General features: G+C 40.3%; 1 protein-coding gene across 1 annotated transcript in view; it reads left to right on the forward strand.

Moving 5' to 3' along the window:
* Window positions 1-20,669, forward strand: part of EEFSEC (eukaryotic elongation factor, selenocysteine-tRNA specific) — a 224,343-nt gene that overhangs the window by 72,005 nt on the left and 131,669 nt on the right. The window contains exons 3-4 of the mRNA XM_042453409.1: window positions 9,007-9,103; window positions 11,843-12,007. Of these exons, the coding sequence (XP_042309343.1) occupies window positions 9,007-9,103; window positions 11,843-12,007 (262 nt within the window). The remainder of the gene's footprint in view (window positions 1-9,006; window positions 9,104-11,842; window positions 12,008-20,669) is intronic.

The following is a 20,669-nucleotide window of genomic DNA, read 5'->3' on the forward strand; positions in this document are numbered from 1 at the left end:
TATATATATATATATATATATATATATATATATATATATATATATATATGATAATTAGTATATTAGTGTGTGTGTGTGTGTGTGTGTGTGTGTGTGTGTGTGTGTGTATAGAGAGAGAGAGGGAGAATAGATTGCCTTGTTAAGGACTTTCCCCCAGTTATATGCTGGGTTATATCCTCCATTCCTTTAGAGCAACCTTTCTCAACCTTTTTGCCCTTGATAAAATTTTCAGGTCTCCAGGAATATATCTGCAGATCCAGAAGGTATTTTTCCCCATTCACAATCCCTTACAGAACTCTTAGTGATGTCTCATGGAATTGAAGGGTTCCCGGAAACTCTGGTAGAGAAATTCTGCTTTATAGTATGTGGCTCAGATCACTTTTATAGGTAACTTGGATTTATTCTTTTAATAGCCTGCTCGTTAACTACTAGGCACATCTCTAATTTTTAAAATGATTCTCCTCTCTTTTGGGCTGCTTTTTAGATCTGAATATTGGGTTAAATGGTGCAGGAACGTAGACTAGTTGCCCTTTTGTCCTACAGTTCTATGGCTTTTATAGCTGCCAGTTTGGGTTCTTGTAGTGAACTGCATATATTTCCACACAAAGGGCTTCTTTCTCACTCTTTTTGAATGCTTGTAGGCTCTTATGAATGTATGGGGGCTGCAGATGAATTCAGAAAGGCACTTAAGGACTTCTAGTGAGTTGAACTGATACTTAGTAAGCTATTAGTATGATTAAAAGAGAAGTGTTAATAGGAAAACCTAGCATTGGGCTAGTTTTATAGCACAGAGATGATAACATCTACTAAATGTAGGATTGCATCCTTGCTGGCTGTCTTCAGAAAACTTTGTAAATATTGACAAGGAGTGGTAAAACTGGAAAAGAAGAGATGATGTCTAGTCAGATTGCTTGCACTGAGGACTGATTTTCTTAGTCTATGTACAGATTAGGCAGGTGAAGGATAATATTTTGACATTCATGCTTATATAATAGTTGTGTAGGTGAGAACATGCATTTCAAGTTGCACTTTTTGACATTCCCTACTGAAATTGTTTTAACATAACAGTTAACAGCACAGTAATGATAACATTCAATGTTGGTTTTTGTATCCAGTTAGATCTGTTCAGATGTAACACTAAATAATTGTTTTATGTTATGTGCCCAAGAGCCAGCAACCGGCTTCAGAGCAGGATACGGAGTTGAGTCTGCCATGGTTGTCTTAGTTGATGATCTCCGTCTGAGCATTGACTGGGGAAGGGTGACCTTGTTGGTGCTCTTGGACAGCTCAGCGGCTTTCGATACCATCGACCATGGTATCCTTCTGGAACGCCTGAGGGAATTGGGTATCGGGGGCACTGTGCTCCAGTGGTTCCGATCCTATCTCTCGGGCAGATTCCAGATGGTGCAGTTGGGGGACATTTGCTCCTCTAAGAGGGAGCTGACATCGAGTGTCCCTCAGGGAGCTATTTTGTCCCCCACTTTGTTTAACATTTACATGAAACCGCTGGGAGAGATCATCTGGAGACACGGAGCGCAGTGTTATCAGTACGCTGATGATACCCAAATATGCTGCTCTGTGTCTCCGACTGATGCAGTGACTAAGGATGGCGTCTCTCCTCTGAATACCTGTTTGGAGTCGGTAATGGGCTGGATGAGGGAAAACAAACTCAGACTGAATTCAGAGAAAACGGAAGTACTGGTGATAGGTTCTCCAGGCCCGGGGAAGGAAATTTATCAACCTATCCTGGACGGGGTCACACTTCCCCTAAAGGACAAAGTTCGCAGATTAGGAGTACTTCTGGACTCGTCCCTGCAGTTGACATCTCAAGTAGATGCGACGGCCAGAAGTGCTTGCTATCAACTTTGGTTGATATGTCAACTGCAACCCTACCTGGGCCAAAGAGACCTTGAAACAGTGGTACATGCTCTGGTAACCTCTTGTCTAGATTTCTGTAATGCGCTCCACATGGGGCTACCCTTGTACCAAGTCCGGAAGCTTCAGTTAGTGTGAAATATGGCAGCCAGATTGGTCACTGGTGTATCTAGGTTTGACCATATAACACCTAAGCTGAAAGATCTTCACTGGCTGCCTATTCGCTTCTGGGCACAATACAAGGTGTTGGTTATTACCTATAAAGCCCTACATGGCTTGGGCCCGAGTTACCTGAGGGACCGCATCTCCCTATATGATCCGCCCTGCACACTCAGAACATCTGGTAAGAATTTAGTGGAAACACCATCTTCCAAATATGTCTCCACATCCCAAAGGGCCTTTACAACAATGGCCCCAAGGATGTGGACTAATCTTCCTGAAGAGCTCCGTCTCACGACCCCCTTGGAAACATTTAAAAAGAGACTTAAAACCATGCTCTTTCATCAAGCTTTCCCCCCCGAGGAGTGATGACCAATATGCCTGTCTGACAACGATATTCGGCCTTGCCCCTGGATGCCTGATTGTTGATGTTTTGATGTAATATTTTTTTAGATTGTGTATGTATCGATTTTAGTAGCCTGATGCAGAAGATTGAAAGTGATCATTTTCTATTTTAAGATAACCAGAATTCCTTGTTTTTTATTTTTCATTTCTAAAATTTATGACAATAAACATTTATGACAGTAACTGTTGTTGTTTTTAATTTATATCCTGCCCTTCTCCTAATAATGGGACTCAAGCTAGCTAACAACATATTTAAAAACAATACAGATTAATTAAATAATTAATAAAGCTAAAACATTAAAACATTAAAATTAAAAACACTGTAGCATTTCAAAAATTAAACAAACCATAAACAGCATTTCACATCATTAAAAGCCCATTCCATTCAGTTTCCAAAATCCTGGTGCACAATAATGTTTTCAGTGGCCCTAGCAAAGGAGATCTAAGGACTGTTCTGAGAAGGTCCTCCCCTTTGGTCCAGTCAAATGAACCTGAGAAGGTGGTGGGCCAGAGAGAAGGGCCCCTCCAGAAGATCTCAGAGCTCTCGTTGGCTCAGAAAGGGTGATATGGTTCTTCAAATAGCCTGTAGCCTGTACCCAAGCTGCATAAAGCTTTATAGACCATCATGAGCACTTTGAACTGTGCCCAGAAGTGGACTGGTAGTTAGTGGAGCTGCTGCAATGAGGGAGTTGTGTGCTCCCTGTGGCCAGCCCGAGGCTTTATCAGCACTGCAGAAGTAATTTGATACTGCTTTAACTGTCATGGCTCAATGCTATAGAATTCTGGGATTTCTAGTTTTGTAAGATATTTAGCCTTCTCTGTCAGAGTTCTGATTCCTCAATAAACTACAAATCCCAGGATTCCACAGCATTGAACCATAGGAGTTAAAGCGGTGTCAAAATGCATTATTTCTGTGGTGAAGATAAAGCTCCAGTTCACAATCTGCTTGGATCAGTTGAAGTTTCTGAGCACTTTTCAAAGGCAGGCCATATAGACTGCATTAGAGTAATCCAAATACAATCAGTAGTAGTAGTAGTAGTAGTAGTAATCATAATGATAATGATAATAACATTATTAAATCTGGAATGACCTGCTGGAGGAGATCCACCACATAACATCTTTAGAGGCCTTTAAGAAGGTAATAAAAATGGTTCTCTTCTGGCAGGCCTTCCCTAACTGACCTCCTTGTAATGTTTACTCTCCAGTTGCATAGCCTTTCCCACCGGACTGTGATTGTGATTGATTTTATTGGGAGCATTTTATTGGGAATTGTTGTTTTAATGTTATTTTAGGGTGGGAGGGAGTTTTAGGGTGTTTTTGCTATGTTTTTACTTGTGACTTGCTGTGTAGCATTTTTATTGTTATTTTGTTTGTTGTTACCCACCTCGATCCAATACAGTGAGAGGCGGGATACAAATAAATATTATTATTAATATTATTATTATTATTTCTTACCCACTTCTCCCCATGGATCGATGTGAACAATAAAAATAACAGATAAACAACATCAGTTAAAACACAACAGTTAAAATGCATATCAATTTAAAATGACAAATAACATATGCACATATTAAAATGATCCACATTTTAAATTCACCATTTAAATTTCACAATTTAACCAAAGAATATGTTACTATGGCCAGATCTGACTACTCCAGGAAGAGGCACAGTTGGCGTACTAGCTTTGACTGTGCAAATGCACTCTTGTCACTACTGAAACCTGGGCTTTTAAGGCTCAGGATTGAATCTAGAAGTTCTCCAGACTGCAAACCTATGTTTTCAGGGGGAATGTAACCCTATCTAACACAGGCTGAATCCCTATTCCCAAATTTGTCTTTGAACTGACCAGGATCATCTCTGTTATGTTTGGGATACTGCATCCAATTCTGGGCACCACAATTCAAAAATGATGTCAAGCTGGAGAGTGTCCAGAGGAAGTCAACCAAAATGGTAAAAGGTCTGGAACCATGCCTTATAAGCTGGGTATGTTTAGCCTGGAGAAGAGATGGTTAAGAGGTTAACATGATAGGCCTGTTTAAATATTGAAGGGATGTCACAGTGAGGATGGAGCAAGCTTGTTTTCTGCTGCTCCAGGGACCAGGACATGGAGCAATGAGCTCAAGCTGCAGGAAAAGAGATTCCACCTCAACTTTAGGAGAAACTTCCTCACAGTAAGAACTGTTGGACAATGAAATATGCTGTCTTGATATGTGGTGGAGTCTCCTTCTTTGGAGGTTTTTAAACAGAGGATGGATGGTCATCTGTCAGGGGTGCTTTGATGGGGTATTCCTGCATGGCAGGGGGTTGGACTGCATGACCCTTGAAGTATCTTCCAGTTCTATGAGTCTATGGATTAAGCTTCAATTTTTTTTGCCCTCATCTATTCCATTACAGCTGCCAGGCACTGGGTTTAGCGTAGCATAAACTAGCACTTGAATAATGTGATATCCTTTCTCTGTGGCAAACTTGTAATCATTATGTAACATAATTTTAACTTTTTTTGGGAATGGGAGTTATTATAAGAAACTCATTAGTTACTACCAAACTCAGCTGGAGGATTGCTGTAGTAAGCTATGTGTGTAGTGCTAAACTGTAGTTCTATCGCTGTTGTAGGCTCCAGAGAAAGACAACATTCTCTTCTCCAATTTTGTGATCTGTTTGACTTCCAGATTTATTTTATAGCAATTCTCATGGGCCAAATAGTCAACAGTACAACATTTTAAAAGAAAAATCCAGAAGCAGTAAATTAACTGCTGCTTCCATTTTGTGGACTGAGGAGCCAAGAGACTGATTTGTCAGAAGTTTCCATCATTTCCATAATCTGAAAGCTCTTCTATAAGACTGCAAAACTATACATTTTGGCCCACTTTTTTTAAAAAAAGAATCACATTCTATCTACCTACTAATTCACTTTGTTTTTTGTAAAGCTTTAGTACCTTAGAGAGACCAGGGATGAAAACATCTGCCGCTGTCAGGAGCACACAGAAATTCTGTGAGACACAAGGTTAAAATAAGTAATGTAAGACTTTATTCTTGTGCTTCATTTGTTCTTCGTGTTACTACTGGTATAGGTTTGGGACACATGTAGTTCTTTTCCTAATTCTTAGTATGTGGTTATGCTGTGGATCAGAGGCATTCTTGTTTTAATTGTAAGTTACCTTGAAGGCCTCATTTGGATGAAAAGGGAACTCTTCAGTCTATAAACTAGGAAACAAAGAATAAATACACAGACAAGTAGTACTCTTTTTCCTTGCTGATACTTTCACAGTGTTTCAGAACAGCTGCTTTAATTATACTTATACCTATGCAGAGTCCTCTGTCTCTGGCATATTAGTGGTTGTAGAAAAAGATTGTTTGTACCCAAGTTCTACTGTATGTAAATACATTTGAAAGAGCAATACACAATGTTTTTGAGCCTTGCCACTGGAAAACAAAACACTCTAATACAACATTAATTTATATGTATTAGTGGGAGATTGCCCAAAAGTATTTGGATAAAAATAATTGAATTTTCAGAAGCTTTATGGCTAATCACTAGAATTCTCAGTACACATTTTTATCATCCTTTGTCCCTGGGTACCGTAGGCTTATGGAACATACACAGAGAAAATACCTTGTATATAGGATTAGTGTTAGATAACTTCGTTGGAAGGGCAACACACTTGAGTTCTGATCCCAGTGGGGTATGCGTTAGAACAGCTTTGAGAATCAAACTTCCCAGGAACATTCTTGTTGTGTCAAAAAGTTCCTTTCCCGAGAGTCTGGTCTTTTGATATGAAAATCTAAGACTTTTAAGCCTGGGGGTAGGGGTGGGGGAAGGCAGGGGACATACCTTTGAGGAATTACTTTCCAGGTTTTGTTACATGATTCAAGCTGAATGCTCTCTACAAATGAGCATTTAATATATTTGGAACTTTCCCCATCCTTTTCTTTTGTACCATGGAAGAAGGTAGTTGGGGACTAGCTATTCTTCCCTTACCAGATCCTGACAGCATGAGGGTTTACCTTCTTCAGAAGAAAGAAACTCCAAAATAGCCTCAGTGTAGACAGTATTGACAGTTCCTGTGGCTGATGCTCTGTGCTGCAAATGCCTAGATAGAACTGCTGTGCATTGTTCACAAAGCCTGAAAAATGAGACAAGGTTGAATGTGTGACTTATGGAGGATGCTAGTACAAAGTCCCAATCTTCCAACAAGAAGTAATGACTGTGAAGATGCTATAGCAGAATAAGAGAGGACACATAAAGAGTCTGACTCACTGGAAACAGATTCTTTATCTATCCTCTTTTATTCTGCTATAGCATCCTCACAGTCACTACCTCTTGCTGGAAGATGAAAAGTTTGTACTAGCATCCTAGCAGTAAGCCATCTTATTGTCACCCCTAATCTGCGTGCTTATTATGATCCCCAAACACTGGGACTCCCACTGTCCTAGGACCACATCCAACCCAGCCAGATATAGGATTCTTGGAACTGCAGTGTAAGTTTAACAACCTCTAGGTTCTCTCAGCCAACAACAACAACAACAGTAACCAAAACAACAACATATACTGGAAGCCTGTTCTTTTTGTTCTTGGTTACAATTTAGTTTCCTGAGAATTTCACCTTGTGGAAAAAGAAGTGTTTAACTTATAATTTTGAATTCTCAATTGTAGAAAAATGATGACATTGCTCTTTTTTTTGAGAAAGAGAGAGAAAGCTTCAGGAAAGTTTAGAGAAAAGGGACCATAGCTCATTGGTAGAGCATGTGCTTTGATTTCATAAGGTACTGGCTTCAGTCCATTGCATCTTCAGTGAAGTGGCCTCTCCTTCAGATCATGAAGAGTGGCTGCTGGTAACAGCTAAAATAGATGGATAAATGCTGTCATCAGTTTCCTATGATTTCTACATTTTGTCATTAGCCAGAAATTAGAAATGTCATTCTATCACAGGCTGTTTATTAAAAACCAGCTGCCCAAGTCCTCCTCTCCCTCATATTCCTTACCTTTGTGTTCCTCATTCTAGAATGTATCAAGCATCCTAACTTGCTTAAATGTTTAAAAAATAATATGGAAGCAACTTAAAACCAGCAGATTAAACATATACAGTGCAATCAGAGAAACAGTATCAAGGTGGTGACAGTGGTGCAGAACAAAGTGCTTTACTGCATCCACACACCATTTTACCTGAATGATTTTCCCCAGTCTAATGAGAGATTCCCACCATGGTACTGCCTTTCTCTGGTTGTGGGATTGCATGCTCCCACGAGACAAGAGGCTATGATGACAATAGCAGTCAGGCTTTTGCTTAGGAGTCAGACTAAATGTGCCAAATGCCTTGATGTGGGGGAAGATATTGTGGGAGGTGACTCTGATGTAAAATCTCAACAAAACAATGACAGTGGAACTTTACTAAGTTGACTAAAAAAGAAGTCTTGCTAGATCACTTCTGTGGTGCCAGAAGGTCAGAGGACACTCAGCCAGCTACTGTGTAAGAATAAAATACATATATGTATAACACTCTATATGATGACACAACTGGACTCAATCTAAAAGGGACATTCATCTTCTGATATATGCAAGTGTAAAAGAGAAGTCTGAATCTGCACAGCATGTTTAATACAACATGAAATGTGAGAAGCATGAATCAGGGGAGGTTTGACAGTGAAATGTAACATATAAACATTGCAATACTTGGTGTGAGTAAGTTAAAGTGGATAGAAACAGGACATAGTTTTTTGTAGGTTTTTCGGGCAATGTGGCCATGTTCTAGAAGAGTTTATTCCTGATGTTTTGCCATAATCTGTGGCTGATGAAACGTCAAGAATAAACTCTTCTAAAACATGGCCACATAGTCCAAAAACGCCACAAAAATCTATGGATGCCAGCCATGAAAGCCTTCAACTTCACATTAGAAATAGGACACTTTCACATTTACTATGGAAATGACAATCTAAGAAGAATTGGAGTGACATTAATAGATAGGTAAGATGTAGTAGAAGCAGTAGGGGATATATCTCTTTGAAATGCTGAAGAGATAGGGTGAGTGGGGTGAGGCTCAGTAGGAGGAGACAGAAGAGGCCTCAGGGTTTTTTAAATTAAAATTTCCCCTCCAAAATTTAAAATTTTCTTTGAACACATCACATTTTACCAAATCTTCACTTTGACCACGTGAAACTATGTATATGTAAACATATTTATTCTCTGTGTATGATATTGTATTTTAAATGTATAAATTTAATTTTGCTGGCTGTGTATGTCACAACTATTACCAGAACATTCAGTGATATACAGGAATTATGATTTATGAGTAACACTAGTACAAAAAACTGTATGTGATAGTATGGGAGGAGGTAAATGTGTGTGTGTGTGACACCATGAGTTACTGCACCAGTAACACCAACCTTAGTGATGCCACTGGCAGGACCAGACATTGGTGGAGAATTTGGACTATGATCAAAGGATGAAGCAAGAGATAATATACAGTAGTTTATTTCCCCCCTCTGAATCATTTCAAGAATTGTGTGGGCTTTAAATATGTTTTAAAAGTAAAATCAATTGGTTTCACAGAAGGAATTCTTTGTTGTCAGGTTTCATGGATGTCCTATAGTTTCTGTTGCTGCAAAACCTGGAGGACCAGAAGCCCCAGAAACTGTGGCTCCAATAGGAGTTTCTGAACTAATTGAGGTACGTGTCTGACATTTGAAGTCTGTTTGCATGATAGAAATTTTCATATGTGAAGGGCAGCATTTGATGTGTCTTTAAAAGTTTCACTTGGAGGGAAAGTTTGAAGTAGTGTTTTGCAAACAGAATGGGGGAAAGCTTTGTGTTAGTGGGCTTACATAGTCCTGTTAATATTAACCCCTGTGTGCCAGTTAATGGCATCTCAACTTTGTGTCCATCCATTACGAGCAAATTAAGCCACAAAAGTCCCCCGCATATTTGCATACTTGTTCACACGTGTTCCACATCAGGGTCTGAATGTAGGGTCACTGTACTAAGGGTTCATGTGGGTTCAATCATCATTGCACATGAGAGTTGCCATGGACTTTTGAAAAGATGGAACTCTGCATAAATACAATTTGATTTTAAAAAAGCTGTGTTAGAATGAAAAAAATTGATCATTTGTTGTTGTTCACTAAGGTTACAACCTGGGTGTAAATCCAACTGAACTTAGTGCGATTTGCTACAATTACTCCAGTAAATTATTTGAATCAATAATTTAAGCAAGAATCACTGTTAAAAAAAACAATAACAAAAATCTCTTATTTTGAGACAGTGCTCTGGTGCTGTTACTGGTTTCAGTTTTGAAACTCAGTCTATAGCTCTTAGATATTTTCACAGGAAAGGCATCCCATGCATCCATGGAAATGTAACTACGTTTAAATTAAACCACAATTCAAAACTTGAGCAGCATCTTTCATAAGCACCCTGGTCCAGCCAGCAGAAGAAGAAATGTCTGAATTGATTGGGGAGTTTTTCTTCATGAAATGTCTCCTAGAATCTCAGTTTATAATTTTATCATTCTAGATTGTTGCCTTTTAAAGAACAGGTCTTCAGAAGGCATTGATGTAACCTTAAAGCAAATAATATAAAATGTAAATATTAGAAGGGATTCAAATCTAATCATAGTTATAAAGCAAATACAGATGGTTTTGTTTTTTTTTTTGCTGAATTTGCTGGACAGTCTGAAATTCTTCTTATCAGAGAGCAGAACCAAATATCGCTATTTCTGTCCCTCCCTTCTCCCCATTTTAGTTTTCTTAATTAGCCCTGCTAGTGTTAGCAATTTAATTTGCAATGTCTTGTATAGACTTCCAGTTCAGGCCTATAGGCATCTATTCACAGACATGTTAGCCAAATGGTAAGCGTCCTGGAAGGGTATCCATAATCAGTATTTAATATGGGAATTTTATTAGCTCAGTTACAGCAGCCAAGAAGGCTTGGGCAACTAAAAGCTAGAATCAAGCCTGTGTATATTGGTTCCAAGAAACAACTCCAGAGTGCAAGTCCAAAATAGTTTTATTTGCAAATCAAGGGGAATCACCATTCATACAGTATCACTCACTCATACACACAGCCAAGAACTAACAATATAAAAGGTGATAGCAGATAGTGGCTGAAGGGACTGCAGTGGGTGATACTGTACTGATCCCAGAAGAAGAGCTCCAGTTGGGGGGACACTGTGAAGTAAAATGGCTCAGCAGCAGCCTGTGGATCGTAGAGTGGCCAGCAGTGCTGTGAAGTCAAGCAAGAAACTGACAGAGAGTGTGTTTGAACTCAAGTGTGACTGAAGTGTGGAGTGCCTGAGCAGGCATATTTATAGGGCAAAACATGTCCTAGGTGGATTTTGGGATTAAAATGAGGTTTTCAGGAGAGAAGAATGAGAAGGGATCTTGTGAATGGCTGGACAACCAGTGCAAATGTCTCTGGACAATGGGGTTTCACTTCTAGAGAGAAGTATTCTTGGATTTTTGTTCATTTGTAAACGCCAGGTCTATCACCCACCATCACTCCCATAAATGAAGGGATTATGCAGATTCTGATCTTGATTGATGCGTATGTGCTCTTGAGCTTCCCCCATGCGGAGACTCCCAGAGATCCAAATATGGTCACAAATCTCCTTATATGGTGTGGTTAGTTTCTTGCACTGGGCATGCCCTCTTGGCTACATGCCTCAAGCATCCCGTTTGATATCAACTTGATATTGAGAAAGAAAAGAGGTGCAGAGGGCCAGACCATGGGGTAACAAACACATTACTGAAGCCAAAAAGTAGTGGCTACCTTAAGACTTCAGTTTGTCCTTGGAAGTGCAAGCTCCATAGGTAAGAGATCAAGTCCTATTGTCAGGAACTGCCCACTCCCTTTGGTTCAGTAAACCAGTCTTCTGTATTCCATCAGCAAACACTTCCTTGGAGTGTGGTGGAGCCTCCTTCTTTGGAGGTCTTTAAACAGAGGCTGGATAGCCATTTGTCAGGGATGCTTTGATTGTGAGTTCCTGCATGGCGTGACGTTGGACTGGATGGCCCTTGTGGTTTCTTCCAACTCTATTCTATGATTCTGTGATTTCAGTAATCAGAGACGTTAACAGCATGCCCTTCCTTTTCCCAGAGGATGCAAGCTGTGTGCTGAAGTGTTTGCATGGCTTTTGGCAGGATGTTTGTCTGTGACATTGCTTTGCTAAGCAAGCCAATTGTAATATATCAAATCTTTGAGGCAGAGTATTGAATCCTGTTGCTGCTGCTAAGTGTGCATCTCTTGGGCAGCATGCACTGCTTAATTGACATTGTCCTGTTTCAACTTTCCTGCAGCACTCCTGGAAAGAAGGAAAGTTTTGGTGGTAAAATCTACTTTTCCTTCCATTTTATTTTCATGACTGATGTGATATTTCATCAAGAAGTAGGGCTTATTTTGCTTTCCTTTTAGGTGCTGAAGTCAGAGGCTTACTTGCCAAATAGAGATCCCTCAGGACCTTTCCTCATGGCTGTTGACCACTGCTTCTCCATTAAAGGTCAAGGCACTGTGATGACAGGAACTATTCTTTCGGGTTCTGTCAGTGTTGGGGACAATGTGGAGATTCCTGCCCTGAAGGTTAGTCGATCATTTTTAACTCTAACATCTTCATTAAAAAGAGTGAAAGAGAAATTAAGACTGAAATTAAGACTTTCTTTGGTCCCCTTGCCCCACTATGTCCATTTGGTTTCCAGTACTGTATAGCTAAATTAGTCTGAAGTGGTTTGCTTGTTTGGAAAATAACCATCCTTTAGAAAATGCTTTACAGTAGCGTGCAACTCGAATATAGTGTTCTAAACCCAATTGCTTTTATCCAGCTATATAGACCATTGTATCAATGAGACCTACGCCCTTTGGCAATTGATGCAGTGAGTGTACTTTAGTGGGGGTAGCAATTTGATTTCAGGCATAATTGTTAAATAAAGTAATTTGAAAGGGTGATGGAAGCCAGAGGCTGATTTTTTTTAAAGGGAGTGTGGCTAAGAAATAAAGAGAGAATATTTTTGGATAGACAGGCAGCCAACCAGTCTTGCCACATCTTAGCAATAGGGAAAAAGTGAGAAGAGAATATGTTCAGGACATATTATTAATGCTATTAATGTACTTTTAAAATCTGGCTTTGGTAAGATGATGTGTCCTGTTCCTGGATTCTGTCAAAATATTAGAAATACTTAAAAGATTTTTCCAGGCAATATTATTATGACAGAGAAAGCAGAAGAATAATACCTGCTGTTCGGCTCACCTTTCCTAAGAAAGGTTCTGACTCTCTTCCTTGGGGGTGGCTTTAAGAAAGTAAACAGTAAGCTGTTGGTGGTAAAAATCTTGTGACATAAGTCTGTGAAAGTTTTTAAAACAAACTTGTGCATTATTCTTCTGGATAATTCAAATAGTATGTGTTCTAAAATTCATGGAGAAGTATGTTAGTGGATATTAACAGGTTTACAAATGTAATATTTCAGTCTTTGACCATGTTGATGGATATGGAAGAAATTAATATCTAAACCTGAATTGAAGGATTCCCATGTATTCAATTAAAAGCCTGATTAGCTTTTCATATTTTGAAACAGCTAAATGCTACGCAGCTTTCTCAAAAGTAAATTCCACTATGTTCAGCGGCATTTATTCCCATCAAAGTGGTCTTGTGATTGCAGCTTTGGACATACATGTTTACCTCAGATAAAGAAGGAAATGTTTTCCTGGACACTACTTTTTGTAAAACAGAAAATTTGATACCAGAGGCAGAAGTAACATGGAAAGAATAGGGATACACCACAAAAAAGAACTGTTTAACATGTGTCAGTGTTAGCATTTTATTAAAAACTAATATTTTCCATGTATAAAATCACATAACCACATCAGGTGAATTTTCCTAAATAAAAACATTTTGAACATTTTAGGCACCACTTAAAGGCTTCTTCAAAAATGTGTCCAGGGATTACTCTTTTTTTCAAACTACCCTCCACTTTTCTTAGGATTTCCATTTTTCAGACCATCTTAGTTGTACCTGGTGAGTCAGGCTTATCTGCTGTCTCCTTTTCTCTCTGTTCAGCTGTTCATGCATGCTTATTAAGGGATTCTGGAGGTAGCTGCTATTTACCTTGCCTGTTATATGGAAGCATACTTAGCTACGGTACATTTAGCTAGAGCAGAATCTCATTCTTTCCCACCTCAACCTTTGTTTACTGCATTGCTTACTGTAGTCACATTACTGCAACCCAAACCAAAAGTCTGTATTTCTCCTGACCTCCTTCACCATCCTCCTAATGCTGCTTAAAATTTCTAGCTAGACTGAGGATGAGAAGGAAGAGAGAGAGAGCCCCTGAGTAACATAAAAAGCCATTATATAAAAAAGGAGCTTCACTGTTAGCATTTTTAAAGATGGTCCATGTGAACAACAATATGAGAGAAATATATTTTTACTTGTTTGCTTGTGCAACAGTAGTAACAATCTATGCATATAATGAAATATAATGAAAAATAAGATCCACATGTCAGGGGTTATATATATGATAAAATCATAAACAAGTAATAAATAATAAAACTAGCAAAATCTAACCTTCTTTTGGCAATATTTCTTCATGGTCAAGTCATGTTCACTTTATGAAATTGAACAAAACTATCAAATAATTTTAAATTTTATTGTTATATTTTAAGTTTATGTCTTGCTTTTGTTGCATATGGCTATCCTTCTGATTGCATCTCCACATAGAGAAAATTAAAAGTTAGCTATATTTTCTGCCCCACTGGTCTGGTTTGTGGAATGTTAGACTAGGATACCTGTGAGAGGTTACACTATTCTCAGGCCTACAAACTAATAGTGGAGACAGTTTTTATAACATACTGTGGATCATGACACTCCTTGACCTTTTTTTGCCCTGACCCTCTGTTAACTGAGATTGACAGCTGGTGCCCACTGGGCACTGGGGACATTGCAAAACAGCTGCTTTCCAAATTCAAGGAACCCTCCCAGCAAATAAAGTAGCATCTCGTACCTATTCTGCTAATAGACTTCGACATCTGTGACCGCTTGAACTTGCACAAAGGAGGGACAGAGCAATTAAAAATAAACAGTGACATTCTCAAACGCCCATACTTTCTGATTGAGGTTGAGAACGCCAGCAGCACACGGATTCCTTTACACTGTTGCCTATGTAAATTGCCATCTGGGGTTGATTATTGGAACTGCAACTAGAGAAGTGTGTGCATGTTGGTTAAAACATTTGACGCAGCAAACAGTTCTCCAATGAGGCAATTTAATACTATTTGCTCAACGCTACTTGACATCCATATTGAGGAACATGAGCCTAGGATTTGTACTATGAAAATGTGGCGATAACACAGTTCTGGTTGTCCTCTGGGTTTACCTTAATGATCATTAAGGTCTTTAAACTGCCACATATCCAAGTTAATAAACTAGGTGTGTGTACATGGTGTGACAAGTATGCTGCTGCTGCTTTTTTAAAAATAAAGTTGCTGAGTGTTGACATCCAATGGCGAATTCCCCACTTCTCAGACATGAGAAGACTTGATGAAACTCAGACATGAGAAGACCTCATGTTTTTGCCTATTATTCCAGTTATTTTAAAAACTTTCGAGTGAACTCTTGACTGGAAGAATAGGCTGTCATCACTGTTTTTATTTTACAGGCTGGGAAGCAAAGTTGTGGAGCAGGGAGTTTACAACTTGCTGCCCTGCATCCCCCCACAGAAGTGGAGAGTGTTGAAGATCAGCAAGCTTGTTGGCCAAGCAAGTTTGGTGGGGACACAAGAGAGGGCCTTCTCAGTGGCTGCCCCTGAGCTCTGGAACTCCCTTCTAAGGGAGGCCAGAATGGCTCCTTCCTTGTTGTCCTTCCACTGGCAGGCTAAGATATTTTTTCAGACAGGCTTTTAAAACAGAAAGTCTTTAAAGAATGGGCTGGGAATGTTGTACTGTTTTATAGTGTATTGTAGTGTATTGTTTTTAACTGTTTTGAAATGCTTTTGTATTTTTAAACTGTATTTTATTCTTTTACATGTGATCTGTTTTGATATTGTAATAGCTTAATTCTGTTTTAATGGTCTCTTTTATATGTTTTTAATTGTTGTTTTTTTAAAATCATGTCACATGTTGATTCCCAGTTTTGAGGAGAAAGGGATGATGATGGTGATGATGATGACAAATGGAATGATTCCTCTGTCTCATCCTGATCCCAGTGGTTGCCTCCAGGTGTCCCCTTATCAAAAATGTTTAACTCATATGCCAATTAAACTGATTAAAGTTTGCAGGCTTGTAGTAATTAATCTTTATTCATTTATTTGTTTCATTTGTATGATGCCTTTCTCCACAATAAAAACATTTAAAAGAATTAAAACCACTACATAAAACAGCTTAATATCATTTAAAAGTCACATAAAAGTTTAAAAAGATAAAAAAATCTCAATAAAAAGCTCCCTTGCTTACATATTAAAGCCTTCTTAAACAAAAGAGTGTTTGCCTGCTGGCAAAAGAGAAGCGGGGAAGTGACCGGCCTAGCCTCCTGTGGAAGGGAGTTCCAAAGGGCAACCCCTGAGAAGGTTGCCTCTCTTGTCCTCACCAAGGGGGACTGTGGTGGATGCGAGACAGAGATAAAGTCTTCCCTTTAGATCTTAGAACTCCAGCAGGTTCATATGGGGAGATATGCTCTGGACCAAAGCTGTGTAGGACTTTATAGGACATGACCAGCACTTTGAATTGTGCTCGGAAATTAACAGGTAGCCAGTGAAACTGTTTCTGCAAGGCGGTTATATGCTGCCCATAACTGGCCCCACTCAGCATTTTGGCTGCAGAAGTTTCCAAACAGTTTTCAGAGGCAGGCTTACATAGAGTGCATTACAGTTGTCCAAACTAGATACAATCAAGGCATGTATCACCATAGCCAGATCTGACATCTCGAGGAATAGTTGTCACTGACACACTAGTTTTAGCTATACAAATGCACTCCTGGCCACTGCTGAGACCTGGGCATTTAGGCTCAGAGTTGAATCCAGGAGAACACCCAAGCTGTGAGACTGAGATTTCATGGAGAGTGTGATTCCATCCAGCACAGTCAAAGTCCTTATTCCCTGATCTGCCTGATGACTGATCAGGGCCACCTGTCTTGTCTGGATTAAGTTTCAGTTTGTTTGCCCACATCCAGTCCATTATTGACAACAGACATTGGTTCAATACCAAGACATTTTCTTTGGGATCAGATGTGAAGGAGAGATAGAGTTGGGTATCATCAGAATACTGGTGACACTAAACCCCAAAACCCTGAATAAGCTTTCCTAGAAATTTCATGTAGATATTAAACAGCATGGGGGATGAAACAGAACCCTGAAGGACCCCACAGGCCAATGGCTAGGACATCAGACTGGAGTCCTCCAGATCACCTTTTGAGTTTGTCCCTCCAAGAAAGACTAGAACCATTGCATAATAGTGCCCCCAAGACCTATCCCACAGAGGCAGCCCAGAAGGATACCATGATCAATGGTAGCAAAAGCCAATAAGAGGTCCAGCAGGACTATATATAATTTATTTATATTCCGCCAACAGGGACACACTCCTCAGGTCTAGTTCCCTGTGTAAATCATCTACCAAGGTGACAAAAGCGATCTTCATCCCATTACCAGGTCTGTACCCAGATTGAAATAGATATAGATAATCCATTTCGTCCAGAAACTCCTGGAGCTGGGAGGCTACCAAATGCTCCAAAACCTTGCCCTAAAATGAAATGTAAAAAGCGACAATAAGCATTAATAATTGTGATGAACAAAATAGTTTTTATTGGTAAGATTAATACTAGAAAGGTGGCTTATACATAGTGCTTAAAACTTTGATTCTGAGAGGACACGGCAACATTTTAATAACCAAAAGATTACAGTGAGCACTATAGGAAACAGTACTGCTGTTTTTAAACACCCCCATATTCATGCATTAGAAAAGATTATAGCAACTGTTTGCAGATTAAAATTAAGTGCTTTGGGCCCAGTACAGACTGCCCCAAAAGGGCGGTCTGCCAGTGTCTGGTTTTGCTCCGCGGGGAAGCAGCAGCCTCTGGACCACGGGACTTCCCCGCAGAGCAAAAAGAACCCCTCAAAAGTGGGTTCTTCTTGCGGCGCCATAACGACGCCATAGTGCGCCAATGGCGCACTTGCAATGTCATTATGGTGCCGTGACGTGCGGATGCTAGGCGTCCGTCGCATCAAATTGGCGGTACCCATTTGTACAGGGGGCTTTCATTTTGACATACGGAAGATGTGCTAGGGTTGCAGGGCGTCTGTAAGAGACGCCCCGAGGCAACCCTAGCACGTCGCCAGGATGTACTATGGCGCTGGTCTGTACTGGCCCTTCGAAAAGCTGTCTGAGGCTGTGTCTCCACTACAGAAGTAATCCATCTTGATGCCACTGTAATTGCGATGGCTCTATGCTATGGAATTCTGGGAACTGTAGTTTTGGGAGACATTTAGCCTTTTCTTTGCTGAGGCACCAGAGAGCTCTGATGCCTCACCAAACTACAGTTCCCAGAATTTTATAGCACTGAGCTGTGGCAGTTAAAGTGGTGCCAACCTGGATTACTTCTGCAATCTGGACATAACTCAAATCCTTTACCTTCCTATCCTGGCTTTGGCTAAATATTTTCTTAGGTTTCCATATTGTTTACTGTTATATTTTTGCCATTCTTTTGTTGTTGCTTGGTTGTTTATATGTATTTATAATGGCTTGAAAAAATCCAGTGAAATTGTCGAAAACCTATTAAACTGTGTAAAGTAGAAGAATAAATGGATGAAGAGGTGGCCTTTTCTATGCGCAACATGTTATAATCAATTTTATAATGACTTCATTTTGATTCGCTTTAGTTAAATTATACATTATGATGTTTTATTTTTGTTTTACTCCAAGATGATTCGGTCAGAATAAGAGATATGGTACACTGGAGGCTGTTCAAATCCAGTGAAAAATATTTCCAGTTCAGTGATACCATCCTGCCAACCCAGTGTTGCCTGCTTATGCCAGTGTATTTACTTGTTTCTGGCAAACAATCATGGGCGGGGTACATACCGCCGCTTTGCGGTGGTCTGCTGCCGCCGCCGGTAGGTCCGCGGGGGAGCCGGAGCCTTCAGACGGCGCAGCTCCCGGCGGACCGAAAAAGAAGCTCCATTTCGGAGCTTCTTTTTGCGGCGCCTCCATGATGTCGCGAGGCCCCGCTGGCGCATTCGCGACGTCATAGGCGCCGCGACACGTCTGGACGCTATGCGTCCAGTACGTAAAGATGGCAGCGCCCATGTGGAAGGGGCGCCGCCATCTTGTACGGACACAGTCCGTACTAGACTCAGGGGCGTCTATAAGAGACACCCCTTTTTTAAAATGGGACGTCCAGAGGACGTCCCAACTGCCGGTTTGTAACCGGCCATAGTGTGTGATTCCATTCCTTTAAGACAGTGCTTCTCAATTATTTTCTGTCATGCCCCCCCTAGGAACAAGAAAAAATTTCTCCCCCCCCCCCCCGCGACTGTAAATAGTATCATTTGTCTATAAAATTGTTATAAGTACACCTCTGCATAACAGAGCCTCGTGCCCCCCTTTACGGAGCCTCGCACCCCCCCCTGGGGGGCCCGCCCCACTATTTGAGAAAGGCTGCTTTAAGAGTGCAGCTTCCTAGGCATTTATTTGTTGGTGCTATAGATCTTATGATAAAGCTATAATCTAATGTTTAAAAAGAAACAGAAATCTGGAGCATCCTTTGTTGCAAGTATTTATAGAAAATACTAGCATGCCAAGGACCTCTCTTGCGCAAGCCCATTGAACTGAATACATTTCCCAAGATCACAACTATGTCCTTGTTTCATTCCCATTTGTTTTAGTAAGACCTGTTCTGTTCCTTGTCTATTGTGCCCTTGTGAGGTTTTCAGATCTCTTCTTGTTTGCAGAGAGTCTGGTTGTAAGGAGTTCTTTGGAAGCCTTGTTTTACTTGATTATTTTTGATGTATTTTTCAGCTATTGGTTTGCAGAGTGAAAGCCAGCTCATTAAATCTTTTGGTTCAGTACTAAGCACTAGTAGGTGAACAGTCAATCTAACCATCTGAGGAAGAGGAACTCATACAACTTGAATGCACGTTGGTTTCTTTTTTTAGTTTGTGATTTGAGTACTTTGTTAGTCCAGTCACACTGTGGATGTAGGATTTGCTACAGTAAGGTGAGAAATACTCTTCTTATGATGGCTATGGTAGCCTTGAATGTAAGGTGAAAATTAGATGAAGCTAAACCCTGGTGTTAAATTGTAATTGTAGTTCAAGTATTTTCATTCAAGGGCAGAGAAATCATCTTGAACTTTCCTCAAATGCTGTGACTCATTTTTCACCCTAGGAGAGATCAGCACCATCCTAATGAAAACACTGATCACACTTAGAAGAATCAGGTTTTAATATCTATTATGCATTTTTAAAAAACTCAACCTTGACTTACAATAAAATGTCCTACCTTTAGCCTATGTGTGAAATACAAATACCATATTTTCCGGCGTATAAGATGACTTTTTAACCCTTTTAAAACTTGTAAAAAGTCAGGGGTCATCTTATACGCCGGGTTAAGCCCTGCCTGCTCAGGTTACAAGAGAGCCCGGCACATGCATCCGGCCTGTTCCGCAGCCTGGCATGTTCACCGCCGGCCTCCTCCCACTTTTCAGGCCTCCCGAGGCCCTCTGAAGCCGGCGTGCGCCTGACCTGCTGCTGCCTTCCCAGACCTCCAAGGAGGCCCAGGCCTCCACAGAGGCTGCAAGGGAGCCCTGTGACCTGGCACAAGCACCTGGCCTGATCCGCAGCCTGGCGTGTTCACCGCCAGCCTCCTCCCGCCTTCCAGGCCTTCACAGAGGCCCCCTAAAGCTGGTGTGTGCCCAGCCTGATCCCAGATTCCCAGGCCTCTATATTGGGAGAGGAGTAGTCTTATATGACAAGTATATCCCAAACTGTATATTTTAAATGGAAAAGTTGGGGGTCATCTTATATGCCCAGTCGTCTTATATGCCGGAAAATACGGTAAGTAGAATAGGTAACTAAGGCGGGGTACAGACCACCAGAAAGAGGCGGCCAGGAGATGCCTCTTTTTCCGTGTAGCCGTGCCACAGGAACCAAATTGTGCAGTGCGGCTACGTGGGAAACAAAGGAGCGCTGAAAAGTGGTTCCTTGTAATAATAATAATAATAATAATAATAATAATAATAATAATAATAATAATAATAATAATA

The sequence above is a fragment of the Sceloporus undulatus genome, chromosome 2, assembly GCF_019175285.1.
Source record: "Sceloporus undulatus isolate JIND9_A2432 ecotype Alabama chromosome 2, SceUnd_v1.1, whole genome shotgun sequence".
Taxonomy (NCBI): Eukaryota; Metazoa; Chordata; class Lepidosauria; order Squamata; family Phrynosomatidae; genus Sceloporus; species Sceloporus undulatus.